This window comes from Monodon monoceros, unplaced genomic scaffold (genome assembly GCF_005190385.1).
Source record: "Monodon monoceros isolate NGI ecotype Baffin Bay Population unplaced genomic scaffold, NGI_Narwhal_1 Super_Scaffold_2, whole genome shotgun sequence".
Classification (NCBI taxonomy): Eukaryota; Metazoa; Chordata; class Mammalia; order Artiodactyla; family Monodontidae; genus Monodon; species Monodon monoceros.
Window position 1 is genome coordinate 36542445 of NW_021703776.1, and position 21062 is coordinate 36563506.

Sequence of the window (21062 nt, forward strand, 5' to 3'; positions counted from 1 at the left end):
TCATCGTGTTAGATGTTTCTAAGAAAATGGAAAACTGACTTTTGGATTTTTTGCCTACTTGCTTCTAGAACTAATCTAGTATTTACGTTTACTTCTCTCTTCACTACTGAGTTTGAAAATTTTTTGTAAAATACAGATGCCATCCTGAGCACTCATGTGTCCTTACTCATGATTAATTGACGGAAGCTTATGTCTAGGTATTCCTTGCTCCTTGTTAATGTGTCAGTGGGTTTATCACACGGTAAAGAGGAAGCTGTGCATGTTAGGGATTTTACATATTACTGTTTTGTGAAGTTAAATGAAGATTCCAAATTGCATCTGTTTTCTAACCCTTCAAGTAAGACCGGATACTTTATGTATACCAAGAGTTCTAATATTCAAGGACAATTAGAGGAATTTCTAAAAGATGAGTATATTATAAATTAGATTTTGACATCATTTGTTAACTTTGAGATTATACATTATGCCTCCTATATAGGACTTTTAGTTAGAATAACACTGAAATTAAACACTTAGGAAAACACATTATGTATGAATATATTTTGTTAAACTGTATATCCTAACCAAAGGTGGCTAAGTTGTAGGTTGTGAAGCATGTTAAACCGGGGGATTGAAAGCTCTTAAAGAATTCCATTGTACTTACAACTAGATTGAAACTTGAGAAAATTTCAAAAGAGTTTGGCAGATGAAGCTGTGATACATTGAAAACTTGGGCATTCCGGATATCTATGCTAGGAGTCCTTTGATGCACCTCCCGGGTAGATGGTTGGAATTGTGTTAATGTTCTTCTGTGCTACTGTCAATTCCTGGGAGAGCAGAGAGATAAGCGGAGGCAGAGGAGCATCCTCTGTTGGAAGGACCTCCATGTCTTTTCTCCTTCTTCCACTTGGAGTTAATAGTATGTAGCTGTAGCATTGAAGGGTCCTGCACAAGAGGACAGCTGACCTTCTGAGTTGTCTCTATTTTATATCCTGATGGGCTTCAGTTAATGCTTAATTGGTTTCGGTATTGAGAGTGTTGTCTTCTCTAGTATACTGTGACCTAGTGAACCAGCTGAGACTTTTATGTTACTTTCTAAGTCTCTAAGCATCTGATTTAGGGTTCTGTTGAAGAGTATTCTTAACTCTTACCTGATTAAATATGCAAATGAGAGACAGTGTGATTTTGCTTTTGAAGTTTAAAGGTTTAGATGGTCTCTGCTCTTTTGGCATGAGGCAGACAACATTGTTAGATAAGCAGCTATCAACCACAATGTGGTCTTGTTATGTGACTAGGGAGTCATGGGAGGCATGTAACCAGGTACTCCATTTCTACCATGTTTCATTGACTCTAAGGTGCCATTGCTTGTAAGAAGCAATGTTATTTTTATACCATTGAGAAAAGAAAAATGCTGGCAATTAAACTACAATGTAATGTTTTATTTTCACTTAGAAACTTATAAACATTTATTAAATGAGCTCTTTTATGTTTATTTAGACATATATTTTTATCACACTTGTTCATATGTAAAAAGACACAGGCAGAGTTCTGGTTCTGGGTAAGATGGAGCAAGCTCACTCCACTCTGTTTCTCCTAGCAAATGAATCTATATGGACAGAATACATAGAACAGCTGTTTGAGGCTTCAAAGTAAATAGTACAGGTGGATTAATGAGTAAGACCCAATTTTGAACTACTACCTAACTGGCAGGGAATTATGTCAGGCTCTGTTATGTCCTGACCTGGGTCCAATGCAGCCCTGGGTCCGTTGTCCAGAAGTGGGCATTGGAGTTGACAGACCTCCAAGAAAAGCCCCTTAATTCTGATCAGAGAAGCCGGAAAGGAATTTCCTAATGTTCAGAAAGTGAAGATATCTCCCCTTTTTTCTTTTCTCTCTCAGTGCTTTAATTCCCAAGCAATCATGTGGCAATAGTGGCATTGGCAATGGCATCAGTGGGGGCCCAGAGAAGCCTAAAATTCTGAGAGAAGTGAACATTCCTCTTAATCAGAGTTGCTATGATTCTAAGAGGTGGGATGACCACTGTTGCTGTTCTTAATTTCTCCTGTTGCTTACCTTTGGACGCAGGTGCAATTATGGGAAATGTGTGCAAAATGGGATAAATAGGATCCCAGCTTTCTGGTAGGAGTGATGAAAAGGGAGGCACTAAAGAAGTGGAATGTACCGGGAGAGGTTGGAGGTGAGAGAGGATATTACTCAAATGTACAGGATATGATCTGAGGTCAGTTAACATGCAAAGAGTCAGGAAAATCTAAACTCACATGGGAAAGGACAATTAATAGATACACATGCTGAGATGGCACAGATGTTGGAATTTTCTGAAAAATACTTTAAAGCACTAATTATAAAAATGCAACAAGGGAAAATGCTCTTGAAAGATGAAAAGTCTCAGCGAAGGCATAGAGAAAATAAAGAAGAACCAAACAAAAATCTTAAAACTGAAAAAAAGAAGATAACCAAAATAAAAAACTTACTGGTTGGGCTTAATAACAGAATGGAGATGGCAGAGTGCCACTGAAGTTAAAAATATATCATTGGAAGTTTTTCATTCTGAACTACAGAATGAAAAGAAATGGGGAAAAAAATTAACAGTACTCAGCATCTGTGGGAATGCAGCAGGTCATCTGAATCCTGGAAGCAGAGGAAAAAGTGCAGTACAGAAAAAAACATTTGAAGAAACTATGAATAAAAACTTCCCAAATTTGATAAAAGACATAAAACTGCAGATTCAAGAAGCTCAGTTAACTGCACCATGATAACCCCAAAGATATCCACATCCAGATACTTACTTCATAAGCAAACTGCTGAAAACTAAGACAAAAATCTTGAAAGTAACCAGAGAGAAATGATGCATTGCTTATAAAGGAATGATAATTTGAATGAATATAAATTTCTTATTAGAAAACATGGGAACCAGAAGAAAGTAGAATACGATTTTTAAAGTGCTAAAAACGAATATTATTAACTCAGTATTCTATATCCAGCAAAAAAAAAAAAAAAAAAAAAAGAAAAATTACCCTTCAGGAATAAAGGTAAAATAAAAACAATTTCAGGTAATGGGAAAAAAAGATAATTTTGTTGCCAAAAGATGTACTCTAAAAGAATATCTCAACAGAGCTTTTCATGCAAAGGAGATGATGCCAGAAGGAATCTAGGAACATCAGGAATTAAGGAAGAGCAACAGAATCAATAAAGAGAATAGACTCACATAATTCTTTTTACATTTTTAAACTATTTATAGGTTGAAAGCAAAGGTAATATTTTCTGATGAGTTTTTCTATATATGAGACAGCTGCAGTATTGTAGATAACTAAGTGCAACATAAAAGCAGTAAGGTAAAGGGACCTATAATACCATGGTTAGGTTTCTACATTTTACTTGCTGTGATAAAATATTTTATGTAGACTCTAAAAGGTTAAATACGAATATTGAAATCCCTAGAGCAACCACTTAAAAAAACTATACAAAGAGATTAGATCAGAAACACAAGAGATAAAACCGAATACTAAAAACAAGTTTAAACCAGAAGAGAAAGGAGAAATAGAGGAACACAAAACAAAGGGAGAAAACAAAAATATAAATAATAAAATAGATGACCTAAATCCAAATATATCAGTAATTTCATTAAATGTCAGTGGTTTCGGCAGACCAACTAAAATATGAAGATTTTAGGGTGGATATTAAGATTCGACCCAACTGTATGCTGCCTACAAGAGTTTACTTCCAACATAATGTTTTAAAGGTTACAAGTAAATAAAAGTAAAAGCACATACCATGTATTCATTAACCAAAAGAAAACTGGATGGCTATATCAAAGTAATAAAAAATACCTTACATAATAAAAGGATAAAATCACCAGAAAGACATAATTCTAAATGTATATCCATTTAACTGCAGAGCTTCAAAATATACTTAGCGTGAACTGACCAAGAAGGGAAAAATAGACAAATCAACAATTATAGCTGGAAACTGCAATGTTTCTCTAAGTATTTGCTGGAATCAATAGAAAATCAACAAGGATATAGAAAGAGTAAAGAGTACCACCAACTAACTTGATCTGATTTACACAAAACTTTCCACCCAGCAGTAGAAGAATAAACATTCCTTTCAAGTGCACCAAGAACACTCTCCAAGACAGAATGTACCCTGGGTAATAAAACAAATATTAACAAGTTTAGAGGAATTGAAAGCATGCAAAGTATCTTCTCTGACAGTAATAGAAACAAACTAGAAATTGATAATAGGTAAAAGAAAAACCATCAAGCTTGGAAAATAAACATTAAATCAACTGTGTCCAAGAGAAAGTCTCAAGATAAATTAGAATATTTTGAACTTCAGTAAAATGACATCACACTTTCTAGAATGCTGCTAAAACAGTACCTAAATGCTTATATTAGAAATGAAGAAAGGTCTTGAATCAATGATCTGAGTTGCTGTGTTAAGGAGCTAGAAATAGAGGAGCAGTGCAAACCAAAAGCAAGCAGTAGCAAGGAAATGATAAAGAGCAGAAATTAATGAAGTTGAAAACAAAATGTCAGAGACAAAAAACCTAAAGCTGGTTACCTGAAAGGATTAATAACACTAATAAACCTATCATGAGACTGGAAAAAGAAAGGAAGACACAACTGGAAATGTTACACAATTGTTGGTGGCAATGAAAATGGTACAGCTACACTGAAATGCTGTTGACAGTTATTATAGCGAGAAAAACACATTTACTGTATGATCCAGCATCCCATTCCAACGCATTTACCCTAGAGAAAGGAAAACTTACTTTCACACAGGAAACTGTATGTAACTCTTTATAGCAGTTCTGTTCATAATCATCAGAAGCATGGAACAATCCACATATCCTTCAGCGGATGAATTGGTGAACTGGTACATCTATACAATGGAATGCAACTCAAATGAATATATATGAATTGTCCATATACAAAATAACTTAATCTCAGAGGAATCATACTGAATGATCTCCAAATGTTTGAGATCTCAACTGATCTCAAAAGGTTATGTTTTGAATGATTCCACTTATATGATTTAAAAAAATTTTAATTTTATTTTAGAGCATAGTTGAGTAACCATGTTGTGTTAGTTTCAGGTGTACAGCAGAGTGATTCAGTTATACATATACATGTATATATTCTTTTTCAAATTATTTTCCCATTTAGGTTATTACAGAATATTGAGCAGAGTTCCATGTGCTATACAGTAGGTCCTTGTTGGTTATCTGTTTTATTTTTTGTCTTTTTATATTTTTTATTATTTAAATTACAAAAATTTATTTTATGTTGCAGTATAGTTGACTAGCAATGATATTCTTGGAGAGACAGAAATGTAGTAACAAGGAATAGATCAGAGGTTGCTTAGGCCAGGGAGCTGGGGAGGGGGTGAGTACAAGAAGATGGCATGAAGGATTGAACTGCTTTGTATTATGACTGTGGTGGTCGTTACACAAATCCGTAATGTTACAGTCATGGAAATGACCACCGTATACACGAAAAGGTAATTTTACTGAATGTTAATAGAGGTTAAGTGTATCTTTATAAGGCCCTGATGGGCAGCAATTCTATGATGACATCCCTATTTCAGAGAAGTTATACAGAGGAAAAATGGAAGTTTCAATCAATGAAATATTAAGTACTTAAGTACTGAAAGTAATTAAGTACTGAAAGTTTGCGAGTTATTTCATTAAAAGCTACAAAAGAAGATTTCATTTTCGCCCTAGAGTGATGTCATTTGTTCTTACATTCTATTATCCCTTAACGTTTGAGAAAGGGGAATGCCAGAGCCTACGGAGAATTCTCTTTACTCCATGAACCTGTGAGACTGTCGTTTGACATGTATTACTCCAGTAAAAAAAAGGTGGGGAAACTCCTGGGTAAGATGCTGAATTGGGGAAGTATCTTATCTTCTTTACTGATTCTGTTAGCATGTGGAGTTGTTGAGGGCCTTCACTCCAGACCAGGTTGCCCGGTTTGAATCCTGGCTCCTGAGTTTACTAGCTGTATAATCCCAGGTGAGTCATTTGTATCATCAACTCTAATGAGGCCATTATGATTTTGCTGGCTAGATTTTGGTTAGAATTTAATATATGCTTTTTATAACACAGAATAATAATTAATTGTCAGTCACTCAGTGAGCAATAATCCAGTGGTTTGGCCGAGTTACTCTAGGCCTCAATTGTTTTTTACTTTAAAGGAGGCTAATATCTTCTAACTATTTATTAGTAACATTGCATTGATTCATTAGAATTTAAAGGACCCCCTAAGATATTTTGAGCTCTTAAAGCATAGAGCCTTATAAATACCATTGCTCTTATTTTTTCATGTTATTGGTAGTTTTCCTCTAAGTTAAATTTTTAAAAGTTTATTGATTGCTTTAATAGCATGTTACAGACCTTTTTGTATCCTTATGTGCTATACTGAAGACCTAATTTTGTCCCTTGATCATATATAAAGGTACTTTCTGAATGAATAGAAGTACAGGTGAAAAGACTAGTGTACTTTCAGTATTTTTTTTTATTTTGTAAAACTTTTTATTGTCAAATAACCCACAGATGCTGAAATCTAAAACTAATTTGTAGCTTAAAGAATAATGCACGTTTGCATAACATCACCCAGATCATGAAGAGAACTTTGCCACGCACCTCAGAAGCCCTTTCCTGTATTTTGTAGTGGCTAACCAGATTTTATTGCAATCTCCTCCTCATATTTCTTTTGAACTTTATCCCTCAAATGTGCATCCCTCAACACTGCAGTTTGGTTGTGATAATTTTCTTAAACGACATTTAAAATCTCAAACTACAGGTTCCTTATCCCTTTATTTTGCTTGCACTTTGTCTTCTGCTGAATTTAGGCCATGTAACTTGTAGCTTTTCTTCTCTTTTGAATTTTGATGGGTACATATTTATGCATGGTACAGTTCTTTACGTTTTTCTGTCATCTACAAAGTCATAGCTGGATCTAGAAGCTTGGTCAGATTTAGTTTCATCTTTTTTCTCAAGACTAGAGATGGTGTGAGTTTTTTGTTAGGAGACACCTAATGTCTGGTTACATAATTTTGTGATGATAGCAGCCATTGATACTCAACGCCTGTATTGTTAAGAGGTTGTGTGTGTGGCTCAGAATCATGATATATATATTTGAATTCTATTAATTAGTTTTCAGGTATTGAGGTATTTTCATAAATAAACTTATCTACTATTTACTTACCCAGTGGTACAGTTTATAAGACAAAAATAAATGCTTGATTATTTTTCTTTATCAGTTTTCAAGCAAAAGAATTATCATTCTCTAAAGTTACCAATGATTTTGTGTGCGTGTTTCATAAAGATGAAATACTTCATAAGTTCATAATGGTACTTCCAATTCAATATTAAGTTGTATCTTACTTCCCGCACATTGTGGTTCTCAAAGCTACAGGGAATAATAGAATTAGAATATTTTGTAAATGTTTGTTCGTTTTATTCAACAGTGCACACCCTAGGTCTCAAAGTGTCAGTATTAATGCTATAAACCAATGTTATTTCCATAAAAGTTTAAATAATTTTTCCTACATATACTGTCCCCGTTTACTCTCCTACTCCATTTTTTTGTTTACACTGTATGTTTTCAGGTTGTATAGCTGTTATACACTGTCCTGTTTTAACTTTAGCTCTCATTTAGTCGCAGTTCTGCTAGTAACTCTGTTTTATGCTATTCGTCGATAATTTTGTTCACATCTCTCTAGACTTTGGTTATCCGAAGCTTGAGCTCTGGTACATTTCTTAGGAAAGTTTCCTGGGAAACTGTTTACTTAATTCACGTTGATAACTGCTTGTGCTTTATTCTTGAAAGTTAGTTTTGTGGAATGTAAAATCCTTGGCTCATATATTTTCCCTGGCGTAACTTAAATATGTTCCTCTGTTTTTCTTACGTAAAGTCCTAAAGATTATCTCATTTTTATTCCGTTATCTGTTTCTGTTCTTTTTTTTTTTTTTTTTTTTTGCGTTACGCGGGCCTCTCACTGTTGTGGCCTCTCCCGTTGTGGACGCGCAGGCTCAGCAACCATGGCTCATGGGCCCAGCCGCTCCGCGGCATGTGGAATCTTCCCGGACTGGGGCACGAACCCGTGTCCCCTGCATCGGCAGGCGGACTCTCAACCACTGCACCACCAGGGAAGCCCATCCTGTGTAATTTTGATTCCACTTCCAAGTTCTCTTTTAGTTGGACCCTATGCTGAAGGTGGTGTGTCAATTTTCACAGTATGTACACTCTTCCTTCAGACCTAACCAAGTTCTCTTGGATTAACCACACAAAAAGTTATTTTTGTGGGTAAAACTCCTCCAGTTAGGGCTGCTCTTCTTAATTTTTCAGTGACTATCTGTTGGCAAACTTTAAGGTTCTTCTGTTAACCAATCTGTCAGACACCCTGTTTTACTGATCCCTCTACTTGTTCCCAGATAGAGTCCAGTATTTCAGGTCTTGCATCATTGTTGTTGGTTTGTTTTCATTTGGCTGCATCATGAGGGTTATGATGAAACCTTTGTATCTAAGTTTATTGAAAATGTTGTCCATGAGTTTTTGATTTTGCTATTCAATTTTGTTTTTATATGGGGATTCTTAAAAATTAAAAACCGTTCCTTTGCTGTCAATGCCACTTTTCAAGAATTCCTTTTTTTTTTCCCTTTTAAATAAATAATTTTTAGTGATGGTATTGAGCAGAATACTGCAAATGAATTGAGATGTTTCTTTCAAAATAATTCTCTTAATCATAGGTCACCTTCATGTGCATAATTAAATATTTTTTACTTCTTTCCATATGGCAACTAGTAAATGTATGTATATCTGTATATTCTCAAATGGAAGAGAAAATAATTTGTGTGTACCTAGTAAAGTGAATTATTTTTTACTTTTTCTTCTAGAAAATAGAGATTTAAGGTAAGTATTTTAGCCTGGCTATTTCAAAGTTAGGAAGGTTTTTATATTTAAAGTTATTTGTTTTGAAGCAAAATTGTTGCATTTTAAAATTTCCTTTCTCTGAAGTTAGATTCTCCTGATATAATTTCCTGATCTCTTTCTAGATATCTAGTTACTTCCTTATATTCACAAATTTGTGTCCTTTCCTAGAAAATGAGATACGAGATATAGTCTTTTATTCAACAATGCTAATTTTTATTCAACAAATTTTAGATAAGAGAATTTGTATATTAGTTCATAACAGAGTACAAAAACTGGGTGGCCTAAACAACAGAAATTTATTTTCTCACAATTCTGGAGGCTGGAAGTCTAAGATCATGATTTTGTCAGGGTTGGATTTTTCTGACGCTTTTCTGCTTGACTTGTGGATGGCCGTCTTCTACCTGTGTCTTCACAGAGTCTTCCCTCTGTGCATGTCTGTGTGTACATTTCTTCTTTTCATAAAGACACCAGTCATGTTGGATTAGAGCTCACCCTAATGTCTTCATTTTAACTTGATTAGCTCTTAAAGTGCCTATCTCCAAATACAGCCACATTCTCAGAGACTGGGGTTTAGAGCTCCAACATACACATTTTGAGGGGGACACAATTCACACCCTAACAGTGTTTTAGTTATGCTCGTAGCCCAGAGATGGAAACTAATCAATGTTCAATACCTTCTTGGAGCCCTGTGCTAAAACCTGGGGGTAATATTGGGAAATTATAAGTTACAGAGTTACGAGTTTGTGATTTTGTGGGAGAGAAAGACAAATAGATAATATAATCCAATGTAAAAACTATAATGAAAGTAAAATAAAAATGTAGAACAGGATGAGAGGGAAAAATATCATTTAGGATGCTAACTTCACATGGACTTGAGTTAGAAAGCTTAAAGTTCACAATTCATGGCAGTATGACCTTGGGCAATTTACTGGCTTTATAGCCTCGCTTAACTCATCTGTAAAATGGGGAAAATAATTTCTCTCCTTGGTTGTTGTGATGATTAAATGAAATGATGTATAAAAGTATCTACCGCAGTAAAAAGCCAAAGCAATATTAGCAATAATTATAGAATGTCATGAGTACTAAATAATCAGAATGAATGCACTGACAACCAGAACGATTGCTGGCTGTAAGGAACTGATGTGGCTCTGTTGGTGTGTACTGTCTGACCATCTCCTTTGCCAATAGACTTGCTAGGGTCACAGTACGTGTGGATTTCTTTCCACTTCTGAAACTACACTGAGGGGCCTTTTCCCATGAACGTTCAAATTCAGCAATGCAGTGATTACCTGGATACAAAGAGAATCCTAGTTGTGTGGTTATATGTGTTTGTATCATTATGTATCATTATGTATCAGAATTGGGGGTTTGGAGATGGGGGGTACTGTAGTTTCACAAAATTCTTCCTGCTGGTTCTGTTCCTCCCTCCTTTTTTCTTCTCCTCTCACCAAAATACATCTAAAGCATTTGCCTAGTGTTACTAATGCAGATGGTGCTTGATGTGGTCCTTATTGGAGAATTAGACAAGGAAATGTGATGGCACTGCAGGCGGGGGGATCATGAACATTATTGCAAAGATCATGATGTGTCCAGGGAATTGTAGGTGGTATTATTTGGTGGCTGAAGAATGAGGTGTAAAGCCCAACGTGTTGTGGGTGATTATATGTTGCCCTGTAGAAAATATATGGAGGTGGGAATCCTCTGGTCAGGACTTTAGAATTATGAGTTATCTGTTGAAGAATGCTTACAATTTTTTTGCCAGTGAATTAGTTAGAGTTCTCCAGAGAAACACAACAAATGAGATATATACATACACAATAAGGAATTGGCATACATGATTACAGATTATTAAGACTGACAAGTCTAAACTCTACAAAGCCAATGTCCCAGTTCAAGTCCAAAGGCCAGCAGACTACTGTAGAATCAGGAAGAGCCATGTTTCAGTTTGAAGGCTGTTATACAGGAGAATCATCTCTTACTTGGGGGGAGGCTCAACGTTTTCTTTTATTCAGGTCTTAAAATGATTGGATGAGGCCCACCCACATTAGAGAGAGTAATCTGCTTTACTTAGTTTACAGATATAAATGTTAAACTCATCTAAAAACACCATGACAAATACCCAAATTATGTTTGGGCAAATATCTGGGCACCCTGTGTCCCAGGCAAGTTGACATACAAAATTAATCATTATAGCCAGTAAAGTAAAATCAAGTTGCACATTATTTATTTTTGGCATTATTATTAATTATTGGCAATCATACATATTCTTTGACCATTTAGAAGTTGTCATGCATGGGGATGAGATTAACTGAAAATTCTGAGCTTATTAATTATTGCTTACAGCTTTTAATTCTAACTTGTCGATTTCCAAGTTATGTTCCAGTTTGAATTTTATGTTGTCACTATGAGAGCTGTGCAACACTAGATGTGATATATAAATGAAGTTATTCAGTGTAAATCAGAGTACTTGTTAAAAATGATTTTGAGGGGAGGGATGTACCCTAGTGCTTTAGATACCAAAATATTTCATCATGTGACACAGGTGCCTTTTAGAAAGATTTTTTAAAAGCTCTTTAAACGAGAGGGTAGTATGAAAACTAAAACTCAGAGAATAATATTAGTCATCAAGTTGACTGGTCAGGTATGATTTAAAGTTAATTTCAACGTTTTTCCAATTTATCCTTAGGTCTTTTTTGGGGCGAGAACAAAGAGTAGATTCTTGTGTTAGAGTTTTTATGATTCCAGGAAGTGAAATGGCTTTATGGTTTTTCCCCAGTGTTATTGTTTTTATTTTAAACTCTAAATGTTTCTAAGAAGTGCTTTATTAATAGTTAGAACAGCAGATCAGGAATTCTAAAGACTTCTTTTTTCTTTTGATTTCATCATTAACCTCAAGGAAGTTGTTAAATACTTTGTTTGCATTGAGAAATAATAAGGATTAATCATATTAATGATTGGAAAGTGTTTTGTGGTTCATGAAAAAAGTGAATTTTAAATAATGTGCCTTTTTTCCCATCTTCATGAGTTGGGGGATACTAGAATAACTGTGGAAGAGAGGAGGTTCAATTTATTTGAGCCCTGTTCCTACAGCTTACATTCTTTCCCATTTTGGCCCTCCATCTGCATGGTACAAGTACAGTTATTGCAGATGCCTGTTTTTGATGAAGATCTTAAGTACATTGACACTTTCAGTTAAGCCTGTCAGTGCATGTTTGTGGATTCATTAATAGAAATCATGTAAGATGTTTTAGCCTAGGTCTAATGGACAAACTAAGATATGAACGATTAGAGCTAGAAGGTATCCATTTTAGCTTCAGAGGATTTAAGTGATGAAAACAGGGGACTATTGATTACTCAAGATGTGTATTCCATTACTATATAAAACTACTGCATATTTGGTGAAACTCTGAAACTTGAAAAGCAGTGGGACAAAGTTGATAGGGATTGTTTATCAAACTCTGAAATGTTAAGACCACAAAGGCACCATTTGGAATTAGAGATGGGTTGTATTTTGGTAAGATAAAAGGAATCTTAACTTATATTCATAATGAATGTATATGACCATGATAGCATTTATTCTGTGAATATTTATTGGGGATATACTTGTACAAAGCATTCTGGATAACTTTACACATATTAATTCATACAATCTTCATTAATTCTCATGTAGTATCTTTTATTATTCCCATGTCTCCTGTTTTTCTTTTAGATACTTATAAACTCCTTATAGAAAATTTGGCTTTACGTAGTAATTGTTAGTCTCTCATCTCGTTTCATACATGTAAAATGCTGTCAAAGTATGAATATACTATTTTCAGATACAGAATTTGTATAAGATTTTGAAAAATTGCATTTACCTCAATAATTTAACAAATATTGGACACCCAAGAAGTGCCTCATACTTATAATTGAAATATAAACATTGTGTTTTTTCTTATAATATTGCCTTTAAAATATTGGGCACGAAATGTGTACATTGTAAACTCCAGTGAGCCATGCAGATCAGAGTAGGAGTTGGGTGGGTTTGGGTTTCTTTAAAAATTTCACACTGAAATATCAAGGGGAAATGAGTAACCCAACACATTTTTTTTTCTCACTAAATTCGTCATCCTTCAGTTGCCACAATATGGAGATGAGAGAAAACTACAAAATTATCCCCAAATTATTATACTCAAAAAGACTTATACCATTTTGATGGGATTAATCAGCTATCGTAGGTAATTTTTATGTTTTTTAAAGATAGAGAAACCTTTTATAAACCTCACATTATAGAAAATCAGTGCAGTGAGTAAGCAGAGGTTTTCAACCTGGCTGAACATTAGAATCACTTTTGGAGCTTCAGAAAGTACAGGCGAGAATTTTGTTGGGTGAGTTATAAGCATATGTATTTTAAAAATATAAAGGCAAAACAAAAAGATACTGAGAGTTGATTCTTAAGTGCAGCCATGTTTGAGAACCAGTTGAACCTAGTTTAGACTTTAAATGACCTTAGCCGGATAGAAAATTTATCATTGTTGGTGCTAAATGGTATTGATATGGACTGTAGACACTATTAGAAAGTGGCCAGTCTGGCACAGACTTCCATGTGGAATACAAGTAACTGGGAATTACAAGAAGTCAGCAGACAATACAGAAACCAACAAGGTAAAAGATTGACTTTGTTCGTTATTATGTTACGCTGTCTTGAATCTAGGTCCTTATTTATGTTTTGCTCAGTTGATCTTTAATGAACAGAATTAATTTTTTAATAAATTTATCCAGCTTTATTGAGATATAATTGATGTAAAACATTTTAAGTTGTACAATATGATGGTTTGTTACATGTATATATTGTGAAATGATTATCACAAATAAGGTTAGGTAACAGATCCATCACTTCACGTAATTAAAAATTTAGAGAGATGAATTTTAAAGTCCTCTACTATTTATATGTGTGTATGTGTGTGTATATAAATCTATTTTTAATTGTATCTTATTTCTTGGGGGGTTAGAATATTTTTTTATTTTAATATACTTTCAAACTTCAAAGATGGCAAGAATAGTACATATAACTTCCATCTGTCTTTTACCCAGATCACCAGTTCACGGAATTTTTACATTTTGCCCTATTTGCTCTATCATTTGTTTATGTGTGAGCTCATTATCATTTCTTCTTGTGTATGTTCATGCTGTCTTTTGCTCTTTCTCTCTCTCTCTAGCTTCCTCCTTCTCTATCTTATAGAATTGTGAGATACTTAGTGGGTGTTTTAATCTGTTAAATTTATGGCAACTTCTTGCACAATAGCAGACTAATAAGGACAATAAAATTAATAATCCATGAGTCAAATGAGAAATCACAGTGGAAACTAGAAGTGTACCAGGTTAGAAAAAAATGAATGAAATCTTTTAAATTGAAAATGAAATAATTTAAACTGAAAAATATCACAATGTTTGATGTATAAATAAAGCTGTTACTAGAGGAAAATTTAGAGCCTTAAATGTTGATCCTTGAACAACATGGGGTTTGGAACCTGACCTTCCTTACAGTGTAAAATTTGCGGATAGCTTTACAGTTGGCTTTCTGTGTCCACAGTTTTGGATCTGTAGATTTAACCAATCACACTCATGTAGTACTGTACTATGTACATATTGAGAAAAACAGGTGTAAGTGGACTCTCGCAGTTCGAGCCTGTATTCTTCAAGGGTTGACTGTATTAGAATAAAGGAAAAGCACAAAAGCCCACTATTTTTTTTCTTTTGTAAGAAACTAGAACAGTGAACTAAATCTATAGATAGTAGAATGAAGAAGATATTGAAGAAAATACTAAACATTCATAAGTTAGAAGACAAGCATAAGAGAGAATCAACACAACTTTTATTTGAAAATGTTAATAAAATTGATAAAACCTTGGCAAAAGTGATCATGAAAAATATTGAAGGCTCAAAATATTATTATCAGTGATGATCCTATAGACATTGCAATGAGATGTGAGCAATTTTGTTCGTCAGCTTGGGCTGCCATAATGAAATACCATAGACTGGATGGCTTAAACAACAGGAATTTATTTCTCACAGTTCTGGAAGTTGGGAATTCCAAGATAAAGGTGCTAGCTGATTCATTTTCCAGATAAGGGCTCTCTTCTGGGCTTGCAGACAGCTACCTGCTTGCTGAATCCTCGCATGGATGTGAGAGGAAGGTTCTGGTGTCTTTTCCTCTTTTTATAAAGGCACTAATCCCATCATGTGGACTTCACCCTATGAGATGATCTTCACTTCATGATCTCATCTAAACCTAATTACCTCCCAAGGACCCTACTTCCTAATACCATCACATTGGGGGGTTAAAAGCTTCAACATGAATTTTGGGGGAACAGAAACATTCAGTCCATAGCTTTATGCTAATAGACTTAAATTTAGGTTAAATGAACACATTCATAGGCAAATACAACTAGGAAAAGTTGTTCATCCATTTAAGATATTGAATCTAATTAAAAACGCTACCACAAAGACAGTTGGCTTTTACCAGTGAATTTTACAAAAACATTGAAAAGAAATAACACCAGTCATACACATTTCTTCAGAAAATAGAAAAAGAGAGAACTTTCCAACCCATTACATGAAGGCAGTGTAAATGTTTAATAAACCTCTGACAAGGACCTTATAAGAATAAAATTACAGGCTAATTTTTATCATGAACATAGAAGCAAAATTCTAAAGTTTGCATTATCAGATTAAAAAATTATGATTTGGAAAAAAGGAAATAAAATTTTGTTCACAATTGACATGTTTGTATATATAAAAAATTTGAAATAACTTGTAAACCCTTAGAATTTATAAGTGAATTTAGCAGTTACTGAATGCAAAGACTGTATAGAAATCTTAAGATATTTTTGTACATCAACAAGTAGAAAATGCAACTAAAGATATTATTTACAATAGCATCAATAATGTTTTTTAGAAATTTAACAAAAGTTGCAAAAAGACTCTACACTGGAGACTGTAAAACACTGAGAAAAATTAAGGAAGATCTCAATAAATACAGGAATATATTATGTTTATAATTGAAAGGCTTGTGATTTTAAAGATGTCATTTTTGTCTAAAAAGCAGGTGAGGGACTTGCCTGGCTGTCCAGTGGTTAGGACTCCGCGCTTCCACTGCAGGGGGCCCCGGTTCCATCCCTTAATAGGGGAACTAAGATCCCTCAAGCCTCACACATGACCAAAATACTTAAAAGTAAATAAATAAATAAATAAATAGCAGGTGATGTTGTGCAAATTTATTGTAAAATTTATGTGGTAATGCAAAGATTCCCGAACAAAAAGCTATTTAGAACAGCTGACACGTGGCAAAAAATTAATGCCAAATTGATTTTGAGTTACTTCATTTTATTTATACAGTTGATCTTTGGACAACATGGGTGTTAGAGGCACTGACCCTCACAAAATTGAAAATCCACATATAATTTATAGTCAGCCCTCCCTATCTGTGGGTTTAACCAACTGAGGATCATATAGCACTGTACTATTTCCTATTGAAAAAAATCTGTGTATAAGTGGACACTTTGCAATTCAAACCCATGTTCAAGGGCTAACTGTATCTCAGTTTTGGAGGGGGATAATGTCCGTTTTAATTTATTGTTGATTTACATTTGATAGAGTTTGGAATTCTATAAAGGATATATGATGAAACAAGGAAGGGAAATCTGCATATGTTGTGTTTTGTTTTAAAAAGTATTGTTTATGCATTATTTTATAAATTAGTCAGAATTATTGTGGTGCCATCATATTATATATGTAGTAAATTACTTTGTACTTACACAGTAAATTTTTTATTATAATGTTTTTGGTGTATGTGAAAGAAGCATTTGGAAATGTAACTGGATTTTTGCTAGGACATTACAAAGTCCAAATTTCTCCAAATATTTAAGAGAATACAATACATACATTTCAATTAACTTGGTTTTCAAAAGCTACTGCTCGTACTATAGTTACATCTAAAGCTTTCAGGACACTCTAGGTATTCAGGAAAGCATGGGACCTTCATGTTCTGGCTTCACTGAGTATACCACTTCATAGCTCACTGCTAAATCATTCAATGATTTTTTGAGTACTTATCTTGTCTCTTGTCACAATAAGTTTATGCTTGTACCCTTTCTACCCCAATACATTAAATTTTTTAAAAATCTTGTTTGTCTTAATCACTTTCAAAGCCTCTTGGCTCTACTAAGCAAAGTTTACCTTTCAAGAGTGAGCTCCTAGCTCATTTTAGCATAAAGATTTATTTAATCTTGTCAACCAATTTCCCTTTCTAATCACAGTGATGTTCCATAGCACTTAATATCTGTACCCTCCATTTGTGTTCTTAATTATATTTAATTTTACTAGGCTTGTGTGACTTAAAATTATGGACATTTTCAAGTTGGTAGGAACCTGAATCTGTCACATAGATTCACAATAATATTGTTTGCAGGGTCATCATGAGACATAGTGTGAATATCGGGTATGGCTCTTGGAACATATACTATTATTGTTAAGTGGGAGGTAGGTAGTAACAGGAATACCATTAACTGGTGACATTATTGTTTTAAATGTTTTGGACTTCCCTGGTGGTCCAGTGGTTAAGACTCCACGCCTCCACACTTCCAATGCAGGGACATGGGTTTGATCCATGGTTGGGAAACTAAGATCCCACATGCCGTGTGGCGAGGCCAAACAAACCAAAGCAAACCAAAACAAAAATCTCTCTTAGAGTTAATAAAACAGCTATGATTTATTGAAAAAGAAAAAAAAGTTTGGTTCTCCCCAGCTTTTTTTTGAAGAATCATTAACTATTGCTAGAATAGTGTTTCTAGAGAGCCTGTTATGTGGAGTTGCCAGTGTAAGAAGCAGCTAGGTCCTAAGTTAAACTCACGTTTGGTTTGGGACTCCTATTTAAAAGTAGACTTAAAAAAAAATCCATGACATAATACCATGAAATGTGTTCTTAACTGGCAGCAGTATAGCCATTTCTTAGTATTTTAGATCTGTTTACTTTAAAGGAGGACTGCACGTATTTGGGGAGAGTGCATCCAGGGTTTACAGAGGTGAATATCACTATGTCATACAGCTTATGATTTTAAATTATATCATCTCAAGCCTTCCAGATTCGAAGAAAATCTATTTTTGATTATTTTCACTTGTTGTGGTAATAGTTAAACAGGCAGGAATTTAATTGAATTGACTGGAATGGCAAGGAAAATGCTGTGCATAGCCAGGGCACCAGGTGGCACAGTGAGCTGTACGCAGGAGACGTCTTATGGCCTGACCAGAGGATCTGCCTGGGAGATGGGATTCAATCAGATTCTGGGAGATTCCTTGTAAATGTGGAAGGATTGAATTCTTGAGCCAAGTAGCTGTCCCCTGCAGTTACTCTCTTCAAATATATCCAAAGATCCTTATTTCTGTTGCTTACATGATGTCCTGTCTACCCACCCACAAAATGTTAAAGACATAGATTTACTGACTTGAGTCCAGGACATCTCTGTGCAGTCCAAGTCACTCCACTTGGCCTAAAGCCCACACCTCCCTATTCTTGTTCAAGAGTTAAGAACAGCGGGTTAGTATAGGTTTCAGCATACTAGGGCTTTGTTCCATATTCTGTTTGAAACAATATTATTTTTCTTTTTTATCTCAGAAAGAATTTCACAACAAATTTGTGTAGTTATGGACACAAAAGAAGATGAGGAACATGTAGGTCATCGTCTTGAAGAAATGCTAAAAAATGAATTAAATGTAAGTATTCAAAGATCCAGTTTGATAAAATACATTTGATTGCCACAGATTTTTATCATACAAAGATGCTTTCCTTGACAAGGCATAAAAGTACTTTCAAGCTAATTTTCGTATTTTGCTGTAATGAAATCCTGTGTTTTGCCATCACTTTTGACTTGAAATACAATTAGTTTCCCTTCTCCACTCCTCTTCTGGATTTCCTCCCCACCTTCATTCTCCGAGTTCTATTTCTCCTTTAAAATTCAGCATCAGTGTGACTTCTTTAGAAAGCCCCCCACACCCACCCCGCCCCGGTGCACATGAGCCCCTGCGTGAGGTTGACACTTGTCTTGAGAATCACAGTGCCCAGCACATGCTAGATGCTTACTAAAGTTTGTTGAATACATGAAGAAAAGAAAGAGATTAAGAAGAGAGAGAAAGAAAAGAGAGAAGCAGATATGCAAAAGATAGCATAATTATGATATTGAAGAAGTGAATGGATGTTTCTTGCCCCCCCCCCCTTTTGGAACTGATCAAGGTCCAGGTTAACCTCTTATTTAATATTAGGGTGAAGGAAATGCAAGAAGTAGCCATGAGTGTGAAGCGGTGTATAGGAATTATTTACTACTTTTACCCCTAAGGACATCCATTATTTTTGTGACAGTTTTGTGCTTTGAAATGTTTTGCTTGCCAAGGTGATTTTATTGTTTTCATCAGTTTCCTTGTTTTCGTTAAAATGTGTAACTGCCTGGGTTTATGATCAACATGTCATGGCTTTTTAACAACATACATAATTCTAGTTGAAAGCAAAAGGAAAAAGTTTATTTTAGTAAGCTAGTTCCATCATGATAGCACAGTCAGTAAAGAGAACAGGCTGTGGTATCAGATTGCCAGTACTCAGATGTCTGTTTTATTGCCTCATTTCCTTATCTTAAATTGAAAATGTTAATAACATCTGCACTGTAAAGTTGTTGGGACAACTGAACTTTAAAAATATATTTTAATGTGCTTAGAAAAGCATCTGCCATACCGTAAGTTTTCAACAAATATGAACTATAAGAGACTTAACAATGACGTCTATTAACATCTCATCAGTTGAGATGAAGGTGTGAGAGCATTAAGCAGTAGATACTACGAGCTCCCAAATTTCTGTCCTGTATTAAATACATGAACTGTTAAATACATAGATTCCTGGAATGTGTAAATATTTAGTGAATCATCTGGGATAAGTTCTGGAATTTCAGTTTTTAACAAGCTCCCCGTGGTCGTTTTGATGGCAGTCAGTGCTAAATTCTACCAGTAGCATTTGGAGCAACAATCTAAAACTGGAAAGAAATGGCAGCCACCTCAGCTGTCTGTTGGGTGTAAAGGTTATACTTCAATCTTCTTTTCCAAGTTGTCTTTATTCGTAGACTTTCTGAATATTCCTCCTCTGTTGCTGGAAGTTTTAGCACCTTGTTCTTTGCTTTCTATCTCAAATTCACCTGTTAAGAATCTGTTCCTAAGTTCTGTGCCCTAATTTCTCTGCTGCACCCTGCAGGATATTTAAGTGTACATAACTTCCCATTATCTGACCTCGTGAGGCAGCGTTTTTGCCTGAAAAATAGTCTTCTACTCTTGGATAATTTCATTCATGCTTTATCCATTCAGTGCAGAAGCCAATAAGATGGAATCCTGAAAGAGTGTTACTGGGACTTGGGCTATCAACCCTAGGTTTAGAGAGCTGGGTTCTACACTCTTGTTGAGCATCCAACTGATGCATCCTGTGTCACTCATTCCTTGGTCTTCCCAGTGTTAGATTCTACAAAGAGTCCTTTTTGTTACAATTATTATGATAGTCTCTCTTTGTTGCTACTTTTCCTGTATATGTTTGGTAATTATTGATCTAAATCAAATAGACTGCCAGATATTTCTTCAGCAAAGATAGGTTTCTTCAGGATAAACAGACAATTGAAATTTGGGGTCTGCAACCATGACAAGCCGCATGCAAGTCCCCCCATAGCAAGGGAAGGACACTTTTATAGAAGGAGCAAGGAAGTTGGGAGGGCTAGAGTAAATAGACAGCCTGTGGTTTCTATTTGCTGAGTCCTTGCCAGGAGAGAAGAGGACTGCTTCTTCTTGTTGGGCTCAGCTGTAGTCGCAGGGTGTGAGGGCTCCCCCTTCTGGTCTCCCAACTCTGATTTAAGAGAGAAATTTGTTTATTCATTGTTCAGTGTGTTTTTTTCTAATTTTTATTAGAGTATAGTTGATTTACAATGTTGTGTTACTTTCTGCTGTACAGCAAAGCGAATCAGTTATACATATATCCACTCTTTTTTAGATTCTTTTCCCATATAGGCCATTACAGAGTATTGAGTAGAGTTCCCTGTGCTATACAATAGGTCCTTATTAGTTATC

General features: G+C 34.9%; 1 protein-coding gene across 3 annotated transcripts in view; it reads left to right on the forward strand.

Moving 5' to 3' along the window:
- Positions 1–21062, forward strand: part of CRPPA (CDP-L-ribitol pyrophosphorylase A) — a 299083-nt gene that overhangs the window by 104725 nt on the left and 173296 nt on the right. For all 3 annotated transcript variants that reach the window (XM_029234261.1, XM_029234263.1, XM_029234262.1), the window contains exon 6: positions 18589–18686. In XM_029234261.1, the coding sequence (XP_029090094.1) occupies positions 18589–18686 (98 nt within the window). The remainder of the gene's footprint in view (positions 1–18588; positions 18687–21062) is intronic.